The following is a 26,498-nucleotide window of genomic DNA, read 5'->3' on the forward strand; positions in this document are numbered from 1 at the left end:
TCATTTTTTTTATTAAAGTACAGTTGATATACAATATTATATTATGGTAGTTTCAGTGTACCACATAATGGTTCTACATTTAGATACCTTACAACCTCCATGATAAGTGTAATAACTATCTGTCATACTATAGTTATTACGACATTATTATGGAAGTTTCACTTCTGGGTATTTAACCAAAGAAAATGAAAACATTAATTCAAAAAAATATATGCATTCCCATGTCTATTCCAGCTCAAACTTTTGCCAGTTTTGTAACCGAGGACTTTTTCTGAAGGACCTGGGAATCATCCCTTTGAAATGTAATCATCAAGGAAGATAGAGTCCCTATTTCCCAGTTGCCATGGGAGGGTAGGAGGCTAACTCCCATATGAGGCTTGCTCCAAATTGTGAAACTGTCTCCCATCATGAATATTCAAGAAAGTTCACTTTTCCTCTGAAAAGGTCAATTAGCAAACACAGATAATCCTTGATTCCTTCACCCCCACTCCAACCTAGCTTTTTTTTCTTTCTTTTTTTGTTTTGTTTTTATGATGCTTAAAGCAATTTAGGCTTATTAGATAAATTTTGTTTAAAATGAAGGGGGAAATAAAGGGAAGGGAAGAGTCGAACACCCACCAGATCTGTTGTACTCTTATTATTAGAGAAATGTTTTTGTATGTCTCACATGTTTTTCTATTATAATTGCTTAGGACACATTTTGTTAAAAGACTGACTCAATCTAAATTTAAGAAAAAAATATCAAATAAGTAACATTTTATGTGATCTTGGATGTGGCAAAACTATTTTAATATCCCAGAAGAAATGTGTCTACACTTTCATGCCGCTCAGCCTTATACCTTATGTGCCATCACCAAGTCACTGTAATAGATAAAGTGGAGTATTTTCTAATCCTGTTTTCCATTCAGTCTGTCAGCAACAAATCTCTCACTATCTTCTGCTCTTTGGGTCATTGCCACTATCCCATAAACTGGATACAAGTGCATAACAGAGGGTGTATATTTACCGACATACATAATGTTGGCTTTTATCTCATACTAGGAAAAGATTTCACATATAAAGTGTTGATCTATAAAATGTGAATTTTTAAATGGAAAACAAAAAAATAAGACCAGGGAACCTGTGGCAGGGGGAAGGACAGATAATTGTTCCTCTACCTATCTACCTATCTTGGCTGAGACTCCCCAATATTAAAAGGCAGACTCACAGTAGGAAAAAACAAAACAAAACAAACAAAAAAAAAACTAGAAATTTAATAACATGTACACCTTCTGTATACCTGGGAGATACCCAGGAAAACAGGGTACCTCCTTGAAATGACCCAAGCCACCACCTGAAATACCTTCTCCAGCTAAAGACAAAAGAAAACGATATTGGTAGAGGGAGAGCCAGGTTTTCAGGCAAAACCCAGTAAATGAGGGTATGGTTGTTATTTAAATTTAAGTCCCAACTTTCTCCACTGATGTGCTTCTACAGATTTTGTCATCCTTCTATTCCAGATATAGAGAAGCAGACACCCTTGCAAATGGAGATTTCCCCTTATAAATGTAAGTTGCTTTTACAAAAGGTTAACTTTTATTTGGTTTTCAGAGCTTCTCTTCTATCTGCTGTTTGAATTTTGTTGCTGTTGTCTTGGTAATCCATGATTATCTTCTCCTAGTTCAAACCAAATCCGTCTTAAAAAAATACGTCTAAAGTGAATTTCCTGGCAACTGAGAGAAGGAAAGAAACAAAGAAACAAACCAACCGTTTTGCTCTCTCTAGTAAAATACTACTGCTAAAGGCTATTCTGGATAAAAGAAATGACATTAGAAATCAAGAGTAGTATAAGTAAAACATAATTATTTACATACATATTTATGTGATTTCATTAAGTTTACATTTTCATTAATTGCTATATGAAAATACAAAACACATTAAAAACTATCAAAAAATTCCTTCCTTCTTCTCTCTCATTTTCCTTCCTCATTTCTTTTTCTTCCCTTTCTAAAATAATACATTGTAAACATTTTAAAAATGAAATATTTTATTCATTTAGGAAATATGACTGACAAGGAAAATATATCTCTTTAAAGTTATCCAAGTTTGTTTAATTTGTTTTCTCTATGTGCACTATTATTTCACATATCATTTATACATTTACTAACATTAAACTTTCAATTACATGAAATCTTTAATTAGCATCCATAACAGTTGTGAATACAGCTGTGCAAGACATTATAGGTGATATATAGAATCCAGAATAAAAACCAACATGCAAGAATTTAAAAGCATAGACACATCTTCAATATAGAATGAAGAAAGCCATAAGAAATATTCAACAGTGGGGGATTCAACCTAACTGGAGCGTTCGGTTAATGCCTCACAGAGAAGTGATACTGACCTGGTCCCTGAAACCTTAGCATCTTTATTGAAAGCCTCTGATCTGGCCCCACATGATGGCAACAAAATGTACCACTCTTCAGAATGCTACTATAACACAATGTCTGGCATATCAAAGACACGCATTGCTTTTGAATGAATCATTTACTACATAAGTAGAATTTTTCGTCAATATTTTGCAAGGAAGAACTTTTATTTTTTTAAAGAGGATGTGACTAGTAGAACTTCAAAGAAAATTATAATACTTTTATAAGTAGCTCAGAGATAACTAACTCATTGTCATAATCCACTTTTTTAATGAAACCATTGTTAGAAAACTGCAAATATTTCAAGTGTGATAATGTAAAGGCAATAAAACAGCTCTAACTGTCAGATAATAAGTATGACTTCAATCCCTTCATCTCAATTGAAAGGATTTCTTGCTGTAAAATAGTTTCACTGCCCACTATTCTTTGATCAAACTAGAGACAAATGTTAGTTTCTAATTCAATCAGTACTTCCTCTATATTTAGAAGTATATTAAATTAAATGCTGATTGTGTGGAGTGGGGCCAGGAAAGATGTGGACTCTAACAAATACTATGAAATTCTATGTAACCCAACTTTAAAATGAGTGCAAGACATGCAGATATTCTGATTTATTTTTGAGGTAATGTCATAGGAGCTGGAATAAAGAGACTTTCAACATTTACATACTCAGTATTCAAGTAGTGTTTAAATTAATAAAATGGCTAGAAGTACCTACCAAAGTCACTCATAGACACATACATTAAAGACTTATTCATTACTTTATCAGGTATTTGCAGTAGAGAAAGAAAAATATATATATTTCAACATAATTAGAGTTGCCCTGAGTCTTTTGACCTTAACTAAATTACTGAAGACCTCAGAGATTTCTGTCTTGCTTTTGGTCACCAGTGATAGTTGGAATATCACTGATTGAAAATTTAAAAGTTATCCTAGCAACTTGATTTGGTTAAATTTCTATATTCAGAAAAGTAAACAGCGACAATAAGATTGCCTTGGTCTAAACCACTTTAGAAGCATATTCGTTTTGTTTTTATTGTTGTTGTTTTTAGAAAGTTTTTTAGTTTGAAACATTTACCTATTTTTTCTTAAATTTTATGCATACTAGTAGACAGGATAGTATCATATTTTAGTTCCCCATATGCTTCCATATCTTCATTACTTGAGCATTTTATAAATGTTTGCTAAATAATTGACCACCATCCTCCCATTTCAGTGTCACTCTCCAGAATATGCCCAAGAAACTGTCAAAACTAGACACAGTGGGTGTAATATCAGCACGTATTCCATTTATCAGTAGGAAGTAGACAGGTTGGTTGGGTTTATTTCTGAAAAGTTGTTTACATAGCTTGAATCTAAAAATATAGAAAGTGATTTCTATCTCCAAACCCATATAATTGCAACGTTTTGAAGGAGAACAGAAGACGCCACCCCAACATATGCCACTTTGGCATATTGATGATTTTGAATTAATGTTTCTTGAGAAACAGACATGCAAGAAGGACACTCTGACTCTCCTTTGTTCTGAAAGCAGAAATTATATCTCCCAGATGAAAAGTACTTTACCTATACCTGGAAATGTAGAAGGCATCTTTATTGCCAGAAACAGGAAATTTAGGGCCAAGAAGGCTGTAAACAAACTTTGTTACTTCTTCACTAATTTACTATCTAATGCTCAAATCACCCCCACCTTTTTTTTTTTCCAATTCTTCACAAATTTACTGTTTCCTTGTCTAAAGCTATAAAAGATGACTGTTTTAGTTATTTCTTTGAGTTTCATATTTTTTATGGGGTTCCTGTACATATAAAATTAAATTGTTTTCCTCCTGTTACTCTGTCTTATGTCAATTTAATTATTAGACCAGACAAAAGCAAACAAACAAACAGCAAAAAAAAAAAAAAAAACTAGAAGAAATAAGATAAAAGGTTTTTTCCCTTACAGTTTACACACTTTTTTGAATATGCATAGTCATTAAGAGAAAAGACAGAGTTAACAATAAAATATTAATTTTATATTTTTAGAAACTATAATAAAATATCTTGCTATAAAAGACAGCTAAGTCTCTTCTCTAGATTTTTCATATTTTTACTATAAGACCGGGTCTTATATAGCATAATATAATATAAGACCCGGTCTTATATTAATTTTTGTTCCAAAAGATGCATTAGAGCTGATTGTCCAGCTAGGTCTTATTTTTGGGGAAACACGGTAATTCAGAAATTATTCTTGCTATGATTCTAAATGAAATGTAAACTTTTCCTTTCTGATAATTATTTAAGGGCTCTTGAGTACTTAAGGGCCCTTAGTATTTCTTCTCAGGATAAGAGTGGTACAAAAGAGAGTTGGATTTGAAGAAAATCTATAGAGATGAGTTTTATTCTTTTGTGACTTAGGAAAACATAAAAATTAGTTTGTGGTAACAGAATGTATTGGAAATTTCAACAAATGTAAACCTTCTTGATTATTACTTCTCTGAACTTCCTTTCTGAGATTGTTTTCTTCTTTTCTCTACAATTGATCATTCCCTCATTGGGTATTTGTGGGTAATAATGTTGTGAATATTATCAAGAAAACAAGTCATACATTTTCTAATGTGGGTCAACCAAAACTCTTCCAACTTAATTAAGAATCATAACATTTTCACACAGATTAAAAAACAAATCTCCCAGGAAATTTGAAAATTTTAATGACTCCCTTTGCAAATCAATCAAATATATGTACTATAAGCAAAGCAAAGCCAAAGCTGAGAAATGTTCAGTAATTATCATCAGACCTCTAGCCTCTTAGATAACATCGACTTTAAAGTTAAAATTGATTGCTTGTATTTCAACTCTTTTTATAACTTTAAGAGAATATGTAGGTTATTGATGCACATGGTTCACCTTGTACTTTGGTTTATATACTATTAATAAACAATAAAATAATAATATAAAAGAATAATTAGAAATATATTTTAGATATTTGATATCATTATCCTACATAAACATAAATATTAAATTATATAGATATTGATATATACAAAGCAGTAAATGTCTTTACAACCAGCTCTTTGAGACAAGAAGCCCTGATTTGCAGCATTTATCACTTTCTGTTATGTAAATACTCCCACCAAAGACAAAAATGTGAGGTCACTGAACAAAGAATTGGGAAGAGATACCTACATTGATATTCAAGCAAATATGAGACAGTGTTCCAGCTCCAATAACCCACTGTCTTAAGTATTAATAAATTATATATCTAAAATGTAGGGACAATGGACATTCTTCTTTATAATTTGTGGGAACATGATATATTATAATATTTTGGAAAAAATATGGCATTAACTACTAAGGTTAACAGTACATGAACATATACTACATACATATACTGCATACATATATATATATATATATATATATATATATATATATGTATAAAACTTTTCTCATGGTAATTACATTTTTAATTATCCATTTTTAAACAGTAAAGTACTGATACTTAAGTAGTTCATGCAATACTGTCATGATATCAGAGTATGTTCTAAGCTTTAGTCTAAATACATTTTTGTTTGCTAACTTGGTAATTCTCACAAGGACCCTCTATGTTATGTGTCATTAATATCCTCATTTTACTAGTTAGGAAACCGACATACAGAGCATACCCAAAGTCAGACAACTAGTAAATGGCCGAACTGGGATATTATTTAATCCAGGCCATGTGGTTCTAGAGTTCAGGCGTTTGACTATACTTCACTCACTGCCTCTCATGACAGTCATAAGGGTAACTATCAATTCCATGCCAAAAAACAAAATCAAATATAACTTAAGCATAGATGAATATTTGTTATACATCCCAACTTCAGTATATTCTACAACTTTTAAAAGACTATAATTCTGAAAACTTTTATGAACACCAAAACATATACTCTCCTATACTTAACTTTCACATTTTGTACTGTGTGATTTAAATTTATGTAAAAGTCATTTTTATAGATAAATACAAATCTTTCAACTTCTTGCCCATTCCATTCATCCCTTTCAATGATTCATGTATATCCTTCTGTTTCACAATTTTATCCCTGACATGCTAAAAACTGATCACTCTAAACCTAGTTAGTCTAGCGAATTGCATACAAATTGTTCCAGATGTCTTTATAAATATTTAAAATTAGAGAACAGTTCAGAATTCTGTTAGCTTGAATTTCTTTAAAAAAGAAATTAGGGGGCTGGCCCGGTGGCTCAGGCAGTTAGAGCTCCATGCTCCTAACTCCGAAGGCTGCTGGTTCGATTCCCACATGGGCCAGTGGGCTCTCAATCACAAGGTTGCCGGTTTGAGTCCCGCAAGGGATGGTGGGCTCCGCCCCCTGCAACTAAGATTGAACATAGCACCTTGAGCTGAGCTGCCTCCCAGATGGCTCAGTTGGTTGGAGCGCAGTCTCTCAACCACAAGGTTGCCAGTTCAATTCCTCAAGTCCCGCAAGGGATGGTGGGCAGCACCCCTGCAACTAAAATTGAACATGGCACCTTGAGCTGAGCTGCCGCTGAGCTCCTGGATGGCTCAGTTGGTTGGAGTGCGTCCTCTCAACCACAAGGTTGCCGGTTGGACTCCCGCAAGGGATGGTGGTGTGCCCCCTGCAACTAGAAAACAGCAACTGGACCTGGAGATGAGCTGCGCCCTCCACAACTAAGACTGAAAGGACAACAACTTGACTTGGAAAAAAGGCCTGGAAGAACACACTGTTCCCCAATAAAGTCCTGTTCCCCTTCCCCAATTAGAAAAAAAAAAAAAAAAAAAAAAAAACTTAGAAGAAAACAGTTCATTAAAAAAAAAGAATTAGCTCATTTTAAATAGCACAATAAAAATTAGCTTTCAGATACATGTCATAGCAATCTGACTTTTCTTTTTGGAAATTTTTTAGAGATTCTGAGTCAGACATAGAAAAGTGTATCTTATGTTTGCATTCTCACTTAATAGCAAACATTTTTTTAAAAAATATTTCAGTGTTTTTGAGGAGTTCTAAGAGTCCCTATTTCACAGATTTTATTTTTTCCTATATCCAGTTTTCTCTAGTCTCTTTCACTGGATACCAAGACAGCCCACACTGAACTGAAAATAAAACAAAACAGAAACCTTATGAATTTAGAATGAAAGTCAAGAAATTTGGCTTCAAAAATTAGATTTCCATCAAATCTACCCACACACGTACATATACACATATATATTCCCTTTCTGGTGAAACATCTCTAAGAAGGTAAAAAAAAAAAAAAAGAAAAAAGAAAACATTTAGTGACACTTTGTTGCATATATAACAATTCCCTCTGTTAAAAAGAAAACCACAGACACCAAATGCTGTCACTTGTTCTAAAAGCCATGATACCAAACCTGGATTTAATACCTGACCTAACTGCAATTTTGATCTTTGCCAGGAATGTAACCTTAACCAACCAGTTTGGAATTTTCTGGTCCAGCACTGGTGGTAAGGTAATCTAGCACATGACACCTTCATTCCCCAAAGGAGGAAGAGGCGAATTTCATGATAAAACCCTAGGCTTTCTCTTCCCTCTCAAAAATGGGGATATCCTAACCTAAAATTATTTATTTTCTATTGTTAATAGGTCCTCTACTCCACCCTTCTTCCTATAAAATCCTTCCATTTTATACAATCCCTTCTAGCAACCTACTTGTTGGATGGATGCTGCCAGATTTATGCATTGCTTAATAAAACCAATTAAATCTTCAAATTTACTTGGTTGAATTTTGTTTCTTTACACCCCTTATCTGTGGGATACATTCCAAGAATCCCAGTGTATGCCTAAAACCATGGATAATCCAAACTCTATATATACTATGTTTTATTCCCGCTGTATACATATAAATGATAAAGTTTAATTTATAAATTAAGCACAGAAAGAGATCAGCAATAGTAACTAATGATCAAATAGAATAATTTTAACAATATACTGTAATAAAAGTTATATGGATGACTTTGGGGCCATTATTACATAAAAAAGGTTTACTTGTACATAGCACTTCAATGCTGCAACAATTAGGCTACTAAATGACTACCCTGTTTCCCCAAAAATAAGACCTAGCCGAACAATCAGATCTAACGTGTCTTTTGGAGCAAAAATGAATATAAGACCCGGCATTATATTATATTATATTACATTATATTATTATATTATAAGACCTGGTTTTATATTATAGTAAAATAAGACTGGGTCTTATATTAACTTTTCCTCTAAAAGACACATTAGAGCTGATTGTCTGGCTAGGTCTTATTTTGGGGGAAACACGGTAACAAACAGGCAGGTAGAATAGACACTATGGTTACACTGGACAAAGGGATGATTCACTTCCTGTGCAGGAAGGAGCATGTCAGCACAAGATTTCATCACACTACTCAGAAAGGCAGGCAATTTAAACCTTATGAATTGCTTATTGAATTGTTTATTTTTGGAATTTTCCATTTAATATTTTCAGACTGTGGTTGACCAAGCATAACAGAAATGGCACAAAGGGAAACTGGAGATAAGGGTGGTCCATTATAAACTTGTTCAGAACAGCTAATGGAGGATACTTTCCTTTGGACACATTCCCTGCTGTCTTTCTATTCTGCTACATGAATAAGATTACAATGCATAGGAGTCATTAAAGACACAACCTGGCTTCAGAGCCTAACTACCTTTACAGAACATGGCCCTGCCACTAGTTATGGGACTTTTCAATGTTAGAAGCTATCTGTGTCTTGTCCTGTTATTTTTGTTTGTTTGTTTGTTTGTTTTTCCTAAAAATGTTTGTCCCCTTCTTCCCCTTACCAACACTTTTTTTTTTTTTTCAGGTCATCCATTGCCCAACTCCAGGAGAGGAGCCACACTTGCTGTCATCCAGAGATTATCTCATGCCCCTTTACCACACACAAACTTCCTCAACTTTCCTTTCTGTTATGATGACTTACGCAATCTAATTCTGTAGTGGAAGTTGGGTAGGAAAGGACACAGGGAAAGTTTCCTCTCAGATAACTGGAGACAGAATAAACAAACATAAAAAGAGTTCAAGCTTTACCACCCTTTCCACCTACTTATGCTCGAACTTGAAATACCTTTGTGTTGCTTATGACTATGGTATTCACTAGCACATGGCAGATAAGGCATTGGAAACATAACCAAATTTCAAAGGAAGGGCAGAGTTTAAGGATACAAGGAATCCAAGTCCTTGGTGATATATTTGAACTGTCAAACCATCACTTGAGCCATATCAATCTAGAGATTTTATTTAAATATATAACAATAATAATAATAAATGTCAAGGTTATGTACCCGTAAGCAACTGTTTTTCAGGTTTTCTGTTACTATGGTCGACATATCATGGTTATGGTCACAGCAGCTAATATTTAATGAACAACTGTTCAGTAAGTACAGCCATCAGGGTAAAGATTACCGATTCAGCAGTTCTATACATTTCATGTACTTTGGAATCACCTGTGTAGATAATAAAAAAAATGCAGTTATTCGACATCTACCCTGTGAAATTTTTATTCAGAGGGTCTGAAGTTGAGTTCAGGAATCTGCATTTTTGTTATGTTCCCAAAATGATTCTGCTGCAGTTGTTTTGTGGATCATGTTTTGAGAAATACTTCAGTATGAGCTAACAGTAAATTATTGAAGAGTGGGTACTACTGATTCAGAGAGTGAAGTTTACAGTGTGTGGAAACAATCCTCCCACTTTATTCCAGTCTCTATGTAGAAGAATAAAATACATACACTGCAATGAGGGCAGGACTACCCTTTTGCGGCTGCAAAACTCACTGAGTTCTCTAAGAACACTTATATACATTTTGGTTGAGTGCTTTACTTCCTAAGTTCACGTGAGGAAAGTAAGATAAATTAAATACTCACATTGGCTTGGATGATGACAAAGTATTGAGTCTTATCTTCATAGTTGAGCCTCTTCCTTAACACTACGTCTCCAGTCAACATGAGGGGTATTTCAAAGGTGTCGTTGGATGTCTGCAAATAGGTAAAGATACAGATTTGAGATCATTTGAATGTAAGATGAATTAGACAATTCAATATAGTAGTTTTATCCCCTTGAAAGTTACAGATAGCACGCTGATCATCTGAAAATAGAATGTGAGTATATGCTTCAGATTTAACATTCTTCTAAGAACTTTCATTTTGATCAGTGGTTCATTGGAGTCCCTTAATAGTGATAACTAGGAAACTTGTTTCCTGTGATAGTTTTTTGTATATTATCAGGTTACCCATCAACAGCCGTGGGATACTTCTAAATTAAAGTCCAGGTATCTGAAAATCTTCCCTGTTATATTATCTTTTCACAATTTGTTTTATCTCCAAAGGATCTGAACATTCCAATTTGTAATTTCTACATAATACTCCTTTTCAACACTGGTGCCCATTCTGTTTTCTCAGCATTTTCAAGAATTAAATACAACTATTAACTTGAAACACTGTATTTTTGTGAAAAATAATTTAAGTTATAGGTTATTATTATCATTGTTTCAAGCTTCAGAACTGCTGCTCATTAGTTTAATCTCCAACCCTCTCAGTAACTGAGTGCCTTCCCGGTAACATGCAAGTCATATGGCAACCTGTACTGTGCCTTCCAGCAGTATTACTCTGTATAAGCAGCCCTCAGTGTAAGAGAGTGTATTCACACTTCAAGAGAATATAATTTATAAGATCAGTCTCTTAGCCTTAAAAATATCTTATATCACTCTTGTATCTTAGAGCCATTTTGAAGACTGATAAAATACTCTCAACACCACAACAAATAATTTTTACTCCAGAACTGGAACGTTTTGTTCAGTTGGTTGTTTTATTAGTTCTGATTGTGCATGTGGTTGAAGGCACCAGAAAAAATACTTAGCTTGGATCTATATTAGGTTGTTACAGGAGGAGGAGAAGGAGATGGGGGAGGAAGTGGAGGGGAGGAGGACGAAAGAGGAGCAGAAGGAGGAAAAAAGAAGTAGGAGAAGGGAAGAAAGAAAAAAGAAAGGAAGGAAGGAAGGAAGGAAGGAAGGAAGGAAGGAAGGAAGGAAGGAAGGAAGGAAAAAGAAAGAAAATAGGGAACTGTGTGTGCCTCTGTGTGTGTGTGTGTGTGTGTGTGTGTGTGTGTGTGTGTACACCCTCAGCCAACACAAGGGGAGTCACTTAGGAACTAAGAATTAATAAGAGAAAAGCTAACTCAAGGCTAATACAAATTTCCCATCTCAAGCTCATTCAGGAACATGTGGGCAAATTAACCTTGAATATCATGAAGAGTTGTGATCTCTCCCTCTTCCTCTTTCTCTCCCTCTCTTCCTGATACCCTCTCTTTCTGATACACATGCACACACACAGCGTACCCACGGATATGGATATATATATATATATATATATATATATATATATATATATATATATATATATAAATCAATGCTAATGTAATTGGCTTTGCAGATCTTCTTGGATACAGTCATTTAAAAAGTAATTTTAAATATAGAAAACATACCATGAAGAACATTTACAGTTAAAAACAAGCAATTGACATTTTCCCTAAAGTTTTGCCCATTGGAACATTGTTTATGTCTTTGAGTGGGACTCTTGATTATGCCAGGGGAGTCTAAAATGGTTTAAGATAAATATCTAAGATAATTATAAGGAAAATTTAGTTAGTAATCAACATTTACACTGTAAAACACAATTCAATGTGTTATAGGGTTGTTAAATATTTAGAGACTCAACTATAGAGACATACGTAAATTTCTCGCATATATATGGAAGATACTTTGAATTGCTTACCAATCAGACACTTCATCCCTGGACTCAAAACTCTAAGTGAGTTCAAATAACTGGTGTATCTGTGCTTTAGGGGACATAGGTAACGTGAATAATTTTTCTTAATAGGAGAGAGAGAGAAGAAAGAGAGAGCGAGAGAGAGAGAGAGAGAGAGAGAGAGAGAGAGAGAGAGAGAGAGAATGTTCCATTTTCTTATAGATGCTGCTTATAGATGCTGCTGTAAGGATATAAAATCTGGAGCTTCAACAGTCATTTGGGGACTATTGATAGTGTTAATCTATAAGCAAATAATATGCTGAGGATAACAGAGCAAAGAAATGGAAAGAGCCTAGATCTTGTTGTCTCTGAGTTGCTGAACAAATTCCTCAACTCTGATCAAATTACTATGAGAGATAATAAATGACCTTGTCCGCTAAGCCATTTTCAATTTAGTTTTCTATTATTTGCATCTACAAGCACTTTGGTACATTATTATCTCTTATTTATATGTCGTCTTGTAGTCCTGTCTTGCCTACATACACCATGACTCTTCATACCTGACATTTATTTTTACTATCTCCTGCCTAAACATCCTATCCCTCATTTCTCTTAGTAAATCTTGCAAGTCCTACTCAGTGAATCCTTCATTGTCCAACTTAGAATTAAAATTTTCATCTGCTATTACATTATTTTTTCTAAACCCTTGCTATTTATGTATTTTCCTTTTCCCCTCACAGATTTCTCAAGAATCTCAGTCTATGGTTTGGAGATACTTATCTTTATGTCTCTAGCAAAGCAACTTAATGGATGTTTGTGATCTTGTTTTAGTTGACAATTTTCAATGGACATTTGTAGAATTGTTATAAACAGTACAATAATTAGGAATTGTATTGTTCTTAGAGCCCTTTATAGTTGAACTTATTAGCTAAGTCTATCTTTTATAGATATTTGAGATTTTCATTTTGCTAGGTGTTTCATAAAACACTATTGTTGCAAGAAACATATTGAGAATATCTTCTTTATAATCAGTATTGTTTAGGTATTATTAGATATAGAATGCCTTTGTATTAAAAGTAACTAATATTTTTAAATTAAGTAAGTATTTATCAAGTGTCCCTTCTATCTCAATAACAGTAGAATAATAATCATAAGAAGATTTAGAAGCACATGTGGAAATATCTTAAAGGTATTCTTTATTTTTCTTCTAGTAAGTATAATATTGGATTTGATCAACTTGAGGTAAACGTCCTGCTCTAATAATATTTCTGGAGCTTAACCTAAGGAGGAAAAAAATAGCAAAAAATAAAGTTTTGTTGTTGTTTTGTTGTTGTTTAATATTATATGATAAGGCCATAACGGAATGTGATGATGATTCTCAAAATTTAGAGTATATAAGGATCATATAAATGTATCATTTAGATTACAAATTCCCAGCATCTTCCAAAAATTCAAAAAAATTATCAGAAGACTACAATTCCTAATAAAACTCTCAGATGATTCTAACGCAGGATATACTTTGTGAAACACTGGATTATGAAATGGAGAGGATGAAGTTAAACATATTAAGAGTTTTTGAATTTGCTTATAACCTCAACACAACAATAAGCTTCTAAATATACTTGTAAAATATTCATTCATTCATTCATTCATTTATTTGTTTATTTATTTATTTATTTTAGAGCTAGATGTATTAGGTTAACCAACTAACTTGATGTCAGGTGCTGGTGATCTAAGAACAGAGCCAAGGTACAAATATGCCTCACTGGACCTATAACTGTGTTGGTACGGGTTGGTGGAAATTTAGTTAACAAGGAAATTTTCTCTCTCTCTCACAGGCTGCAAAATATTTCTTATAATTGTTTCTTGGAATCTCTCTCTCTCTCTCTCTCTCTCTCTCTCTCTCTCTCTCTTTCCCCAGGCTTTTCAGGCTGCCCCATTTGTTCACCCTGAATGTTACTATGACTTTACCTCTTAGTTCCAGGCAACAGCACTAACTCTTTGTCCTAATCAGTCTATATTCAGTCCTAAGCTTGTCACTGATTAAATCAGGCCACCACACCATTAGCTGCTGACCCATGTATAGGTTGGTTGCCCTTGTTTTAATAACTTCCCTAATCTAATTACTTGAAGGGAAAATGGAGGATTAAGCAAGATTATGAGGCCCTGTCTACTCAAAAGTGACTGGGATTTGAGCAGTACATTAATTTGCTCCTAGTAGAATATCAACACTCTGATCATTGTTTCTCTATTTCATACAAACTTAACTCTACATACATACAAACAAATATATAAATATATATATATATATGTGTGTGTGTGTGTGTACATATATATATACATGCATATATACATACATATATACATACATATATACACACAAATATATATATATATGCATGTATATATGCCTATTTAAGAATACATTAAAGATTGCAATGCAGTTAATTGTACCTTGTTCTAACCAATTCCCTAGGAAATTGTGTTTAGAAGTTTCTGGTTGGCTTCAGAGGCACGTATGTTGTAAAGTGAAAATTTTAGTTGTTGAGAAAAAGATCTGGGTTCAAAGTTTTACACAAAGAAGGACTACAGACAACGATCTAAACAAGAATGTTTGTATAATAATAATAATAATAATATGACTTTATCAAATCATTAGATTGCCATGATATAATGCAACCTGTTAAAACATTATTAAAGTATGAGGACAGGTTCTTAGTAACCTATTTAAAAGTAAGTAATACCATTTTTGCTTAGCCCAGACTATTTTAATTGGGACTTTGACTTATATACACAACTGTTTCATGAGGATGATTTGTTAAAAAACGTTTTGTATTTAAACTGTGGTTTTAACTTCCTGACTCGGGAAATTCAATTGCATTACATACTTACACATCACAAAATAAATTATGGCTCATTTTTTCTCAATTTTCTCAAAGCTATAAGGAGTCCAGCATATTACAAAAGAAGGTCAATCTACTTCGGAGGAAATGACAAAAGATGTCACCACACACTGAAACAACGTTCTTGTATTTCCAAGAAAGAAGCTCTCCACACATACTGCTTCAACATCCTCAGTGGTTTTCTAAGTGGCGGTGGTAGTTAATAGAGACGCTGTGCTGCTTCCTTTGTCCACTAGAGACTGCTATAAGGGATATGTCATCAGTTTCCTCCTTACCACGTTAGGCCAAATCTCTTAAAATGGTGAATAAACATCACTTCAGTCTGGCATTAAAAAAGTTAGTTTCTAAAAGTGACAAGATCATCTATTATATGAATAGTTTTATTAATCTGACTTAACAATAGGATTTAAAATATCAGAATGATACCTATTATAACTGCGATTTTGTAAGACAAACTCCCCAAAATGAAAATTTCTGCAGAACATGTGATGACAAATTCTGACCCATTTTAAAGAGTTTTTCTTGTTGTTTATTTTTAAGCAATTTAATTAGTTCCTTGTATTATGGATGGTGTTTGCATTACCATGAAGGCACAAAAAATTGTGTTTCACAATAACTGTGATGATCGTAGTTCAAATTCCTCTAGTTCACTGTCTAGAAGACATTAATATTGAAACATTTACTAAATTATTTTTGTCTGAATATATCAGTCAAGGAAGGGTAGGTTATGATGCAGGAACAAAATCCCCAAATTAATGGCTTAACCCTTAAACTAAGAACGTTTTATTTCTTACTCATTCTACATATCTACACTAACATCTTAGCAAGTAGGCTCTGCTGATGTTGTCCTCAGGGCCTCAGGCTAATTGGTGTTTCACCTCAACATGCTTTTTTTCTCCAATCACTGCAGCAGTGGAAGGGGAAATTGTGAATTGTACTTGGTTTTTTGAGCTTACATTTCATTACACAGAGAATGTAATTTCCTTCAAGGAAAAAAAAAATAGTACACTGTTGGCATGTCTCCAAAGACAGGAAGAATCAGAAATTTTTGGAAACAGCACAAATGTTTTTGCCTTAAATTTGGTCAATTAGTACAGTAGGTCTTTATCCCCAGACTTATTCCTTCCTTTTTGTAAATAAAATTCAATAAAAAGAATGGCAAGAATAAAAGCTCAATTTGAACTATTCTGATTTTTTTTCCTAGACGGAATAAAAATGCTTTGTTTTGGTGAAAAGTTTGCAACATTTGACTATAATTTAAATCTTATGATTTGAGATAGCAAAAATGCTGACTTTTTCTCTTTCCACATCTCCTAGTATAATTGTCCATCCATATCATAAGGAAAATATAGGCAGGGTAAAAACATTCATAATAATTCAAATGACCATCTTGTTTTACCCTCTGTTAAGACCAGGATAGAACCTTCCTTCTCTTTTGTGTAAATATGTTTAAAAAAAAAGACTCAAACATATTTTTGTAATTAAATCTATTGATATGATATTCAAAAATGATGACAGTCATGCTGAATATTATAGTAGGTATGACAGACATATTCTAAAGGATGCCTTCTCTATCTGCACTTCCTGATAAGCAAGTTTACCTTTTGGTAGTCCCTGCTCCTGACTGGGCAGGACCTCAGACTTTCTTCTAACCAATAGCATATGGCATAGGTGATAAACTGCTACTCTTGTGATTGCATTATGTTACATAAGATTCCATCTTGCAAACAGACTAGCACTGGATTCTCTCCCTGCAAGTTTGATGAAGTAAGCAGCTAAGGAACTAAGGGTGCTCTGTAAGAGCTGAGAGCAACCTCCAGCCAACAGATAGTAACAACCAAGTCCCTTTGCCCTACAGCCATAAAGAGATGAATTCTGACAGCAATCTGAGTTTACTTGCTAGGGAATTCTTCTCTACTCAAGCTTCCATAGGAGAACTAATCTGTTCAACATCTAGATTGCAATTTAGTGAGAGTCTAGGCAGAGCTAAATTGTTTCCAGATGCTTAGGGCCCACAAACTATGAGAAAATAAGTGTGTGTTGTTTTAAGCTTCTATGCTTATGTTAGTTTGTATGCAGCAATAGACAATGGATACCTTTTGCTATTCCCTAAGACTTAACTCAAGGATTAGTGGTGACATATAGTAATGGTAATTGATAATTACTACATTTTCTGAGACTTCAACTTAGTAATTTTAAGTGATTATATATACATCTATATATAATATATACATGCATATATATGCATAATATATATATATATAAAGATATATACACATATATCTTTATATATATATATAAAGATATATATGTATATATATATACATACATATATATACATATATATATACATATATATATATATATGTTTGTTTGTTTTTACTTCTCTGATATTTAGGAATACCTTTGAGGGTATCCTCACATATATTCTTTTATTGGAAAAAAAAATATCCTCTTTTTTAATATAGTGAGATGAATCGACAACTCTGGTTCTGCTCCCTTTTCAATACTTTCTCCAAGGTTCCCTTTCTTGTAGAGAAAACAGCCTGAAACAGATTTGGAATGTCAGTGTCCTGGTTACAAACTAGTACCAGTGGCAAACTAGCTGACAGTTTATCACTGCAGATCCATAGTCATACATGAAATGAATATATATTACGTTTTAGTTTTTGAAATTTTGAAATGCTTCTATCATTGCTGCTGTTGTTGGTTCAGAAGCAGAAACAGGTAAGAGTAAAAGTTTTCTAAAAATACAGAGGGTGCCAAAAAATGTATACACATTTTAAGAAAGGAAAAAGACTACATTAAAATTACAATGATGGCAACCACTTTGAGTACCTCTTGTAATTGCAGAAGTCAAATGTGACTGGCATTCATCTTTTGTCATCAGTATATGTTGAGTATTACAATTTTAATACACTTATTTGCTTTCTTAAAATGTGTATACATTTTTTGGGCACCCTCTGTATATTGAAGAAAGGAACTTACTGGGAATTGTCTGCTTCTACATGGCTGATTAACTCCAATTTGAACTCAGTCTTTCCATCAATAACACCTATAAACTCTGGACAAAATATGAAAAATAAACAAACAAAAAATACTTGACATCCCTGGAGAGAGAACCAAAGTAGGGATATTCTGGAGGAGATTAGACTCTCGAAAGAAGAGAGGATGTGTGTTTCTGGTTTTGTGGTAGTTAGCCTTAGGGAAGGTTCAATTTAGCACTTTAAGGGGTAGTTAAAATGCTGATTAAAAAGCCTGATGTCTTTCTTGCCTGAAGAATCAGGGGATAGATTTTGGGAAAAGGAAAGCTGAAAGAAAGTGGGGGATGTGGGTGTACTAGAAAGGAGAAAGCCAGAAGGATGAAAACAAAAGTCTACTTATAAACTATGTTCAGATCTGTAGTGATCTTCAAACCACACCTACATGGGGCAGACTACAAGCAGATCATCTAAGAAAAAACATATACTGAATTGAGATTTGAGCTGCTTCCAAAAGAGTTTTCCATCTGAGTCCAACCAAGTTCAATGCTTAAAAAATATATATATATATATCCTTGGAGTAATACAAAAGAACAAGAGTCTTTCCACAATATAACATTTAGAACACCATTTAGAACACCCAGAATCGAGTCCAAAATAACTTCTTGTATAATGAACCATAAATATGATCTCTTTTCAAGAGGAAAGAAAATCAAGGAAGGCCAATGTTAGAACAGCAGAAATGGATTTTGAATCAGCTATTCACAACTCCGCCTGCAATAAGAGATATAAAAGTAATATTCTCACTATAAGTGAAAAGATAGAAAATGTCAGCAAAGAAACACAAACTCTAAAAATATGGAAAATTTAGTCCTAAAGATTATACTATCTGAAATTAAATAAAACAAAACAAAACAAGACAACAACAAAATAAAACATTGGATAGGTTTAGCAACAGAATGAAAATAGCAGAGCACAGGGTAGCCTTGAACACATATCAATAGAAAATATACAGTTGCAGACAAGTGATTAAAGTAAAACATGTTGAAAATATCTGAACAGAGCCTATACCTGTGGAATGATAATTAAATGCCTAACATGCCTGTAATAAGACTCAGAGAAGAAAGAGTCTTTAAGTGTCAAAAGACAAATTCAGAAATTAAAGAAGTTCAGCTACCTGCTCACAAGAAAGATAATCACAAAGAAAACTACACCTTGGCCTGCCACAGTTAAATTGCCAAACATTCAAGATTAAAAGAAAATCGTGAAAACAGCCAGAGAAAAATGACACGTTACATATTGGGGAAACATGACTCAAATTTTCCTAGTCTGAAACACTGTATGCTAGTGTTTAAAGTGATGGAGTGAATTAATTGAAAATACTTCCTATTACTGTATGGGAGGAATAACTTTTGCAAATTTCCATAATGATAAAGCAGATTTTGTAAATGAAAAAAGCAACTGGGTGTATAAGTGTATATACATGTATTATCTGAGTGGTAGAAATTCATTCCTACTTGGAAGCTACATTTCAACTCTAGCTGACACTTGTCTTATTGGAAATTAGAACCAGTGATATCAAATTTCTGTTTCTTCAGAGAGGAGAGAAGAGAAACCAAGATTTGAATGTGAAATTTCATGATTTTTGGATATTCGCTCCAAAAAATATTTAAAATAATTTGTGGCCAAACAAAATGTCTGGGAGTTGAATGAAATCTATGTCACTAATTTGTGATTTCTGTTAATGAACAATGTACCCCATCAGATAAAAAAAAAAAAAGAAAAGAGAAAAACAAAGAAAGAAAAAAAAGAAGACAGAAAGAGCACAGATTTTTAAGTAGAAGAAATTAATCTACACTTTTTACCATACAGTGTGAGATTACTTTGAAAAAAATTATAATTGTGATTGCAAAAGCCAGAGGTGGCCACATTTTCACATTAAATATGTCTGTAGTACATACATTTTGTTTTGAAATTAATAAATTAGTAGGAGAATATTATGTCTCTGTTAATATAAGCAGAATTAGTAAAGTTTGAACAGGGGCATCAGGTCTTTGTAATAACTCTAAAAATGAACAAACTGGTACTGAGGTTTACACTAAGTTTCCATGACGGCTACAGATGGATTCTCTCTGTAAAGATACCTTCACTTAAGTGCTCTCAAGATGTCTGTCATATCATTTTGCCTCATTAAATTAGAATGATGCTTAGTGAATATCTCTGTTAATCTGTGGGTTCTGTAAAGCATATACATCACATTGGTTATATCATGTCCAGTGAATTAGTTAGAATGTTTAGAAGTCCACAAACATAATGAAAATTTAGTAAAAATTGTATATTATATTTAAAATACATCTTATAAACTTATCTACAAATTCCATCAAAAATTAGCTTTAAGAAGTATAGCATACATATTTAAAAGAATGCAATTTTGAGGTAATGTGTAATTATATTATGATTACTAATGTGGTTCAGGGACTGAGTAATGGACTAATACAATAAGTATCAGCTGAAGTAGACATGAATTCTATTCCTCATAGTGAAGTCACATTGCAAGTAGGTATTTACATACCGGATCTTCTGGATTATATTGAATAGCATATTCTATCTGTCCATTTGGGCCATCATCTATGTCTGTAGCTCCATTGTCTCCTGCAAATCCTGTAAATATCGTGGTGCCAACTGGAGTGAGCTAGAAAGAAAAGAAAAACTGTTAATTTTCATTTAATCAGTGGCAGACCAGAATTGTTACAGCCCCAAAACCAGTCCTTTATTACACAAAAGAATAGAGTAGGCAGCTGCCTGCCCACAACCACAGACCAAATTTTCAAAAGAAAATTTGCAAACCTTACACAGGAGTTCTTATAAAGTCTGAAATTTCCAACATCATGGTCCTTGCTTTGGGTTAAAGAAATAGAAGGCCCTGATTCAGAGTGAAGCACATTTCTACCAATTTATGACCACTGGCATCTTAGTCCCTATGGAGAAAATGCATTTTTTTTGTTCCCCCTTAAAAAAACATGAGGCATTAAGATATCTACAAGCTAGAACTTAAATTGCATGAGGAAGTGAGTTACTTTATTTTAAAATAAAAAGAGAAATGCAGACAGATTGATGAAATCCAGGCTAGTAATTGCATGCAATTGGCAAAATTAAGGAAGAGAATTGAAGAAAATGGATACCGTATCTATCAGAGGAGAGAGAAAGCTGAGGGTCTCTTTAGTGCTTGCAATATTGGTTAAGTAGAAAGCCATCATGTGACAGGAGTTGTCAACATGGTCATATATTTCCATTTAGAATCAAACAACAATAAAACTTAATGTGGCCTCTAAGACCATGATTTGGTATTTAGCTTTATTTCTTATTGATCTCCACCAGACAATCACGGTTATTTTTTCTTACCTGTAGCTCTTTGCACAATGTATTCCTATATTAGTCTCCAGTCCTGATGCTTTAAGTGGAATCCTACTAATTACTTACATTTCAACTTAATTAGGTATTACCTTACCCTAAATCATCTCTGATATAACATTTCCCAACCCCATATAAGAACATGGTGCCCTTTTTGTTATGCTTACATTTTATACTTTACGTCCTTAAGCATTGCATTGTCAAAATGAATAAATGATATTTTGTCAATAGATATAAGCTCTGTGCCTCCACAGTGCAGAGATTTTTCAATTTTGTTCTGAAGCATGTTTTGATAGTTTTTAAATGGGATCCCTTCATGGAGAACTATACTAGAAATAAAGAGGAGTTGTCTCATTTACTTCTATTTTCAGCAGCTACAAACACAAATGTCTACAGAGATCCATCAGGTAATGTAAAATAAAGAAGTGAAACAAACCTGATGCGAATGGTAGCAACTGGGGAGCATGTGCCCTCTCTAAAGTGGCAGCTGCTACTCAACCGCAGCAAATTCTTGCCATAATGAAATGCGGAGCCAAAGTTACTATGTTGTGTAATATTCTAATTTTATAAGAAGTCTCTTTTTTCTAAGGTTTGCAACAAATTTTAGGGAATTAAACTATGAATTGAATGGGCCAACAAAATATATCCATTGGCACAGCAACTGCAGTAGTTTGCAACCTCTGATTTAGAAAAAAAAAAAAAAAAGCAATTACGATTAAAGAAATATACCAACTTCTTTCAGTCAGACAGAAAAAGTCAAGGACCATATGCTTTCACTCATGAGGAATATAGAGCTGAAAACAACAAATGAACAAGCAAGACAAACAAATGAACAGAAACTCATAGACACAGACAGCAGTATAGTGATTACCAACTGGGAAGGGGTGGAGGGATTAGGGGGAGATAAAAAAGGGTAAAGAGGGTCAAATATATGGTGACAGAAAGAAATTTGACTTTGTGTGGTGAACACACAATGCAATATATAGATGATGTATTATAGAATTAAACACTTGAAACCTACATAATTCTGTTAACCAATGTCACCCCAATAAATTTAATACAATTTAAAAAGAAAAGACAGAAATATACCTAAAGTACAAAGTATAACAGTAGTAGATTTCAGCATCCTATTTCATTCAGTGGGTATTTATAACCCTCGCTGCAGGCAGCTTTAAAAGGCAAACTTTGACTTTCTGGTGGTCAAAGAGAAATGAGAATGAAGTGAGAGGAGATGGCTTAAATAGCACATACAGAACTGAGAGACCTTTAGTGGATGGGTTCAGTGCAAATGTTAGTTGAGTAAAGGCTTCCATGCCAAGGTTTATATAGTTTTAATACAATCTCTGTTCCAAAAGACATTGTTCTCCCTTATAAAGTTCTCAAAATTCTTATGTAGCTATGACTTGATTTTTAAATTATGAAATTTAAAAATTGAATGTCAATGATTTATTCCCAGATAGCTAATAAAACAAACTTAAAATATTTCATCAAAATCTTTGTTGCTAAAAAAAAAAAATGTGTGCCATGGGGTTCAACTGAAAAAATCAAAACAAATAAAAAGGGAAAACAAAGTCCTTGAACAATAGGTTGTCTGAAAATGTTGAAAATAGTGCACCCATCTCTTCTATACTCACTGAGGCAGTATATACTACTGGACTAGATTCATTATAGAGCAAGATCTTGAAGTACTATAGGCAAGGGCAATAACATTTGGTGTTGTGTGGAAGGAATAGGAGATCCAGGGAGAGGTCAGATCATATACCTACTACCAGAATATTGAAGATACTTAGATCAATAAGTGAGTGGGCTGGAAGCCAGGAAAACAAGAGTTTTACAACAAAAGATTGTAAAGGGTACTGCAAACAACTTTCCCTATTTTATCAGTTCTGCCAGCCCTTTCAATATGTCTCTAAAAGGACTATTTGTTATAACATTGATTTATTTTTTTTTATATCAACTCACTATTACTAAAACCATTTTTTCCCCTTTTAATAACTTTTTCAGTTAAAGGAAAGGTTTCAACAAAATAAGCAGTATGTCACCTATACATTATGAATCTTTGAGACTTAAATCTGTGATTGCATATCAAAATTATTTAAAAACAAACAAACAGAATAAAATATTTCACCCTTTCAACTGATACTATGACAGTTTGTCTAACATTCAACTACATTTTTACTATACAACAGCATTATTTTCTTTTAGATATTTTTATTATTATGTAAAGGCAGATTGACAGTGTATTCATGCTGGTTTAATAATAGAAACTTAATTTGTCTAAAAGTTTGAAATATTCTCTTTATAAGTAGAATAAAAAAGAACTACTCAGGAACTTGAGTCTCAGAAGACAAGATGTAAATAAAACCACTTTGATGATTTGGTATAAGTAATAGAATGGCAATTGTAATAAGAAAAGGACTATCAAGGAGAAAAAATAGAACATTATATTCTCTAAGTCTCAACCTTTGCAAATTTTCACAGTCATATACAAGAATAAGTTTCTAGAAATAAATAATATATAACAGTATTTTATTGGAATGGATGGTTTGAAGGATTTTACTTCTTACAATGCAATACGTGCAAATCTAAAGACATACTTGCAAATTCAAAAACCCTAACTATGAAAAAATACCTATATTTTTCTCCAGGTGTCCAAATGTTTTTGATACTCATAAAAGGCAAAAAAAAAAACCAAAAAAAAAAAACAAAACAAAAAAAAACAAACAAACAAAAAAAGTGTTATGGTGCTCTTCGTATATCATCATCAATTTTTTTAATATAATTTTTTTAACTTTTTAATTTATTTTTAAGGGTGTTTTTCCAGGACCCATCAGTTCCAAGTCAAGTAGTTATTTCAATCTAGTTGTGGAGAGCACAGCTCACAGTTGCCCATGTGGGGATCGAACCGGCAACCTTGTTAAGAGCACCGAGCTCCAACCAACTGAGCTAACCGGCTGCCCCCTCAATTAATGTTTTGCTTTTTTATCACTGACAGGTCTCTTTTACCATTTAAAAATCATGTGTATAAATAGGTATAATTTTTAATATTTAGTCATTTAAAATGAACTCTACATTATATTTCTTAGGTTGCCTTTAAAAATATATATGGTGACAAAGTACAACAAACATTGTAATTAGACTACATGTAAAAGGACTTACTATGCATTTGTTTATGTTTCCAATTTAAGGATACATCAGGTAACATAAATGAGAAAAAAAAGTAATTAAATTATTGTCATTTTAGGATTTGAACATATTTAGGGGTGACATACATAATTGTCCCCAATACAACTTATGTGCCTATATATACTTATTTCTTGAAATTACTGGTAGAAATAATTTTACAATAAATTCTATCAGTTCATGTCTTTGAATGGAAAATAAAAGAGAAACAATCGCCAAGCTGTTAAATCGAAAATAAAGCTCGTCATTCCTATAATGGTATCATATAAAGGTTAAAAATAATTGCTAAAGAGAATTTTAAACTCTTTTTTAAAGGAGAATTTAGGTCCTTGAGAATTAAATTGAAAGTATTAGTAAAACAGTAGATTGCAGCATCCTATTTCATTCATGGTGCTGTCTCTGTTCACCATTGCCATAAAAATTAGATTAAAGACTTTCCACCCAATTTTGGAAATGTGGTTATTTTATTGTTGACAACAAAAGACTCAGGTAGCATGCCAAGTTATCAGTTCAGCATTTATATAGACTAGTGAGTTTTGCTCCCTTTGATAGTTGTACATTTAGGCCAAACAATTTGGCACAAATTGTCCCAATTCATTTCACTACTAGGATGAGCAAACATGTACACACAGACATCTGCATGTAAAATGCAACAATAAAATGTTACATTATATCCATGATCTACCCATCAGATGGTGGACCTATTCAGATATGGGTTAAGGTTCAGAATATTTGAAACTAATGTAGTAGAAAGAGCTAAGAAAAAAAAGAAGATAAGGCATTTTGTGCTAATATGAAAAGTCTGGCAAGACTGATAGGGCTCTAATGGGTAGCCTATCCTAGATGCATACAAGCAAAATACAGTTGGAATATACAAAATGGTTCTAAAAAACAATAGATTTCAGAATCCTATTTTATTAATTTCATACATATATGCATATATGTGCAACAGAAATATGTACATATCTATGTATACACATATTACATATATAATAAACATAATAAACACACACCATTATTACTGATTCTCATTACAGGAGACATGGTACATTTGTGTTTTTGTGAATTTTTGAATATTACATAGGAGTTGAAAATTTTAACATGACAATCTGATAGTGTATTATAATATGTTGCCCTATACCTTATTGTTCACAGTTTTCAGTGAACATGTGCCATGAAGATGGCCATATTCTGTGCCCTTTAACATTTTAACAAATCTTAAAATTATAAATTTGGTCTTCTGAAGAGCATTCTATGCAGGGAATGATTAGCAGCTTGGGTAGCTACCTGAGGGTATCACTTACTTATTTAGTTCATGGATTTTTTTTTCCACAAATAATTTTGCACATCTATTGGGAAATACAGCAAATGCACGGATAAATGCAAATGTAAAAGTTAAAGAAAATCAAAGAAAGACATTTCAATATTTCAAGAAGATATATGAAGGAAATTAGACCGTGAACTTAAACGGTGAGGAGGTCTCACTTAACTGTCCCGGGATCTTGTGAGCCATAGTTGCTTAAGCCAACCTAAAAATTATGAAGGATTCTCCAAAAAGAGAACATTTATCCTTTCTACTCTTACTTGGAGTATTTCCCCACAAAAGCATTGTATTCACAGTTTCACATAAATCCAGTTGATTCACACTATCTGTGCTAGTTATGTTCTATAAAGTCACCACAAACACTAAATTAATGAATACTGAACCACATTATTGCATTGCTAGGAGGAAAACAGGGTTAGGTTTCTGCAAGCCTCTGGTTACATTTTAACCAACCGATCAATAGGTAACCTGTTTTATGTGTGTTTCTCTTTAAAGACACCTTATTTAATATGGCTGATCTATTCTGCTATAA

General features: G+C 33.1%; 1 protein-coding gene across 1 annotated transcript in view; it reads right to left on the reverse strand.

Annotated features, from left to right (window-relative positions):
• Positions 1-26,498, reverse strand: part of PCDH15 (protocadherin related 15) — a 1,312,736-nt gene that overhangs the window by 357,910 nt on the left and 928,328 nt on the right. Inside the window, exons 8-9 of the mRNA XM_074339439.1 lie at positions 20,621-20,740; positions 10,287-10,397 (exon numbers count right to left, since the gene is read on the reverse strand). Coding sequence (XP_074195540.1) covers positions 10,287-10,397; positions 20,621-20,740 — 231 coding nt within the window. The remainder of the gene's footprint in view (positions 1-10,286; positions 10,398-20,620; positions 20,741-26,498) is intronic.

The sequence above is a fragment of the Rhinolophus sinicus genome, linkage group LG07 (genome assembly GCF_036562045.2).
Source record: "Rhinolophus sinicus isolate RSC01 linkage group LG07, ASM3656204v1, whole genome shotgun sequence".
Classification (NCBI taxonomy): Eukaryota; Metazoa; Chordata; class Mammalia; order Chiroptera; family Rhinolophidae; genus Rhinolophus; species Rhinolophus sinicus.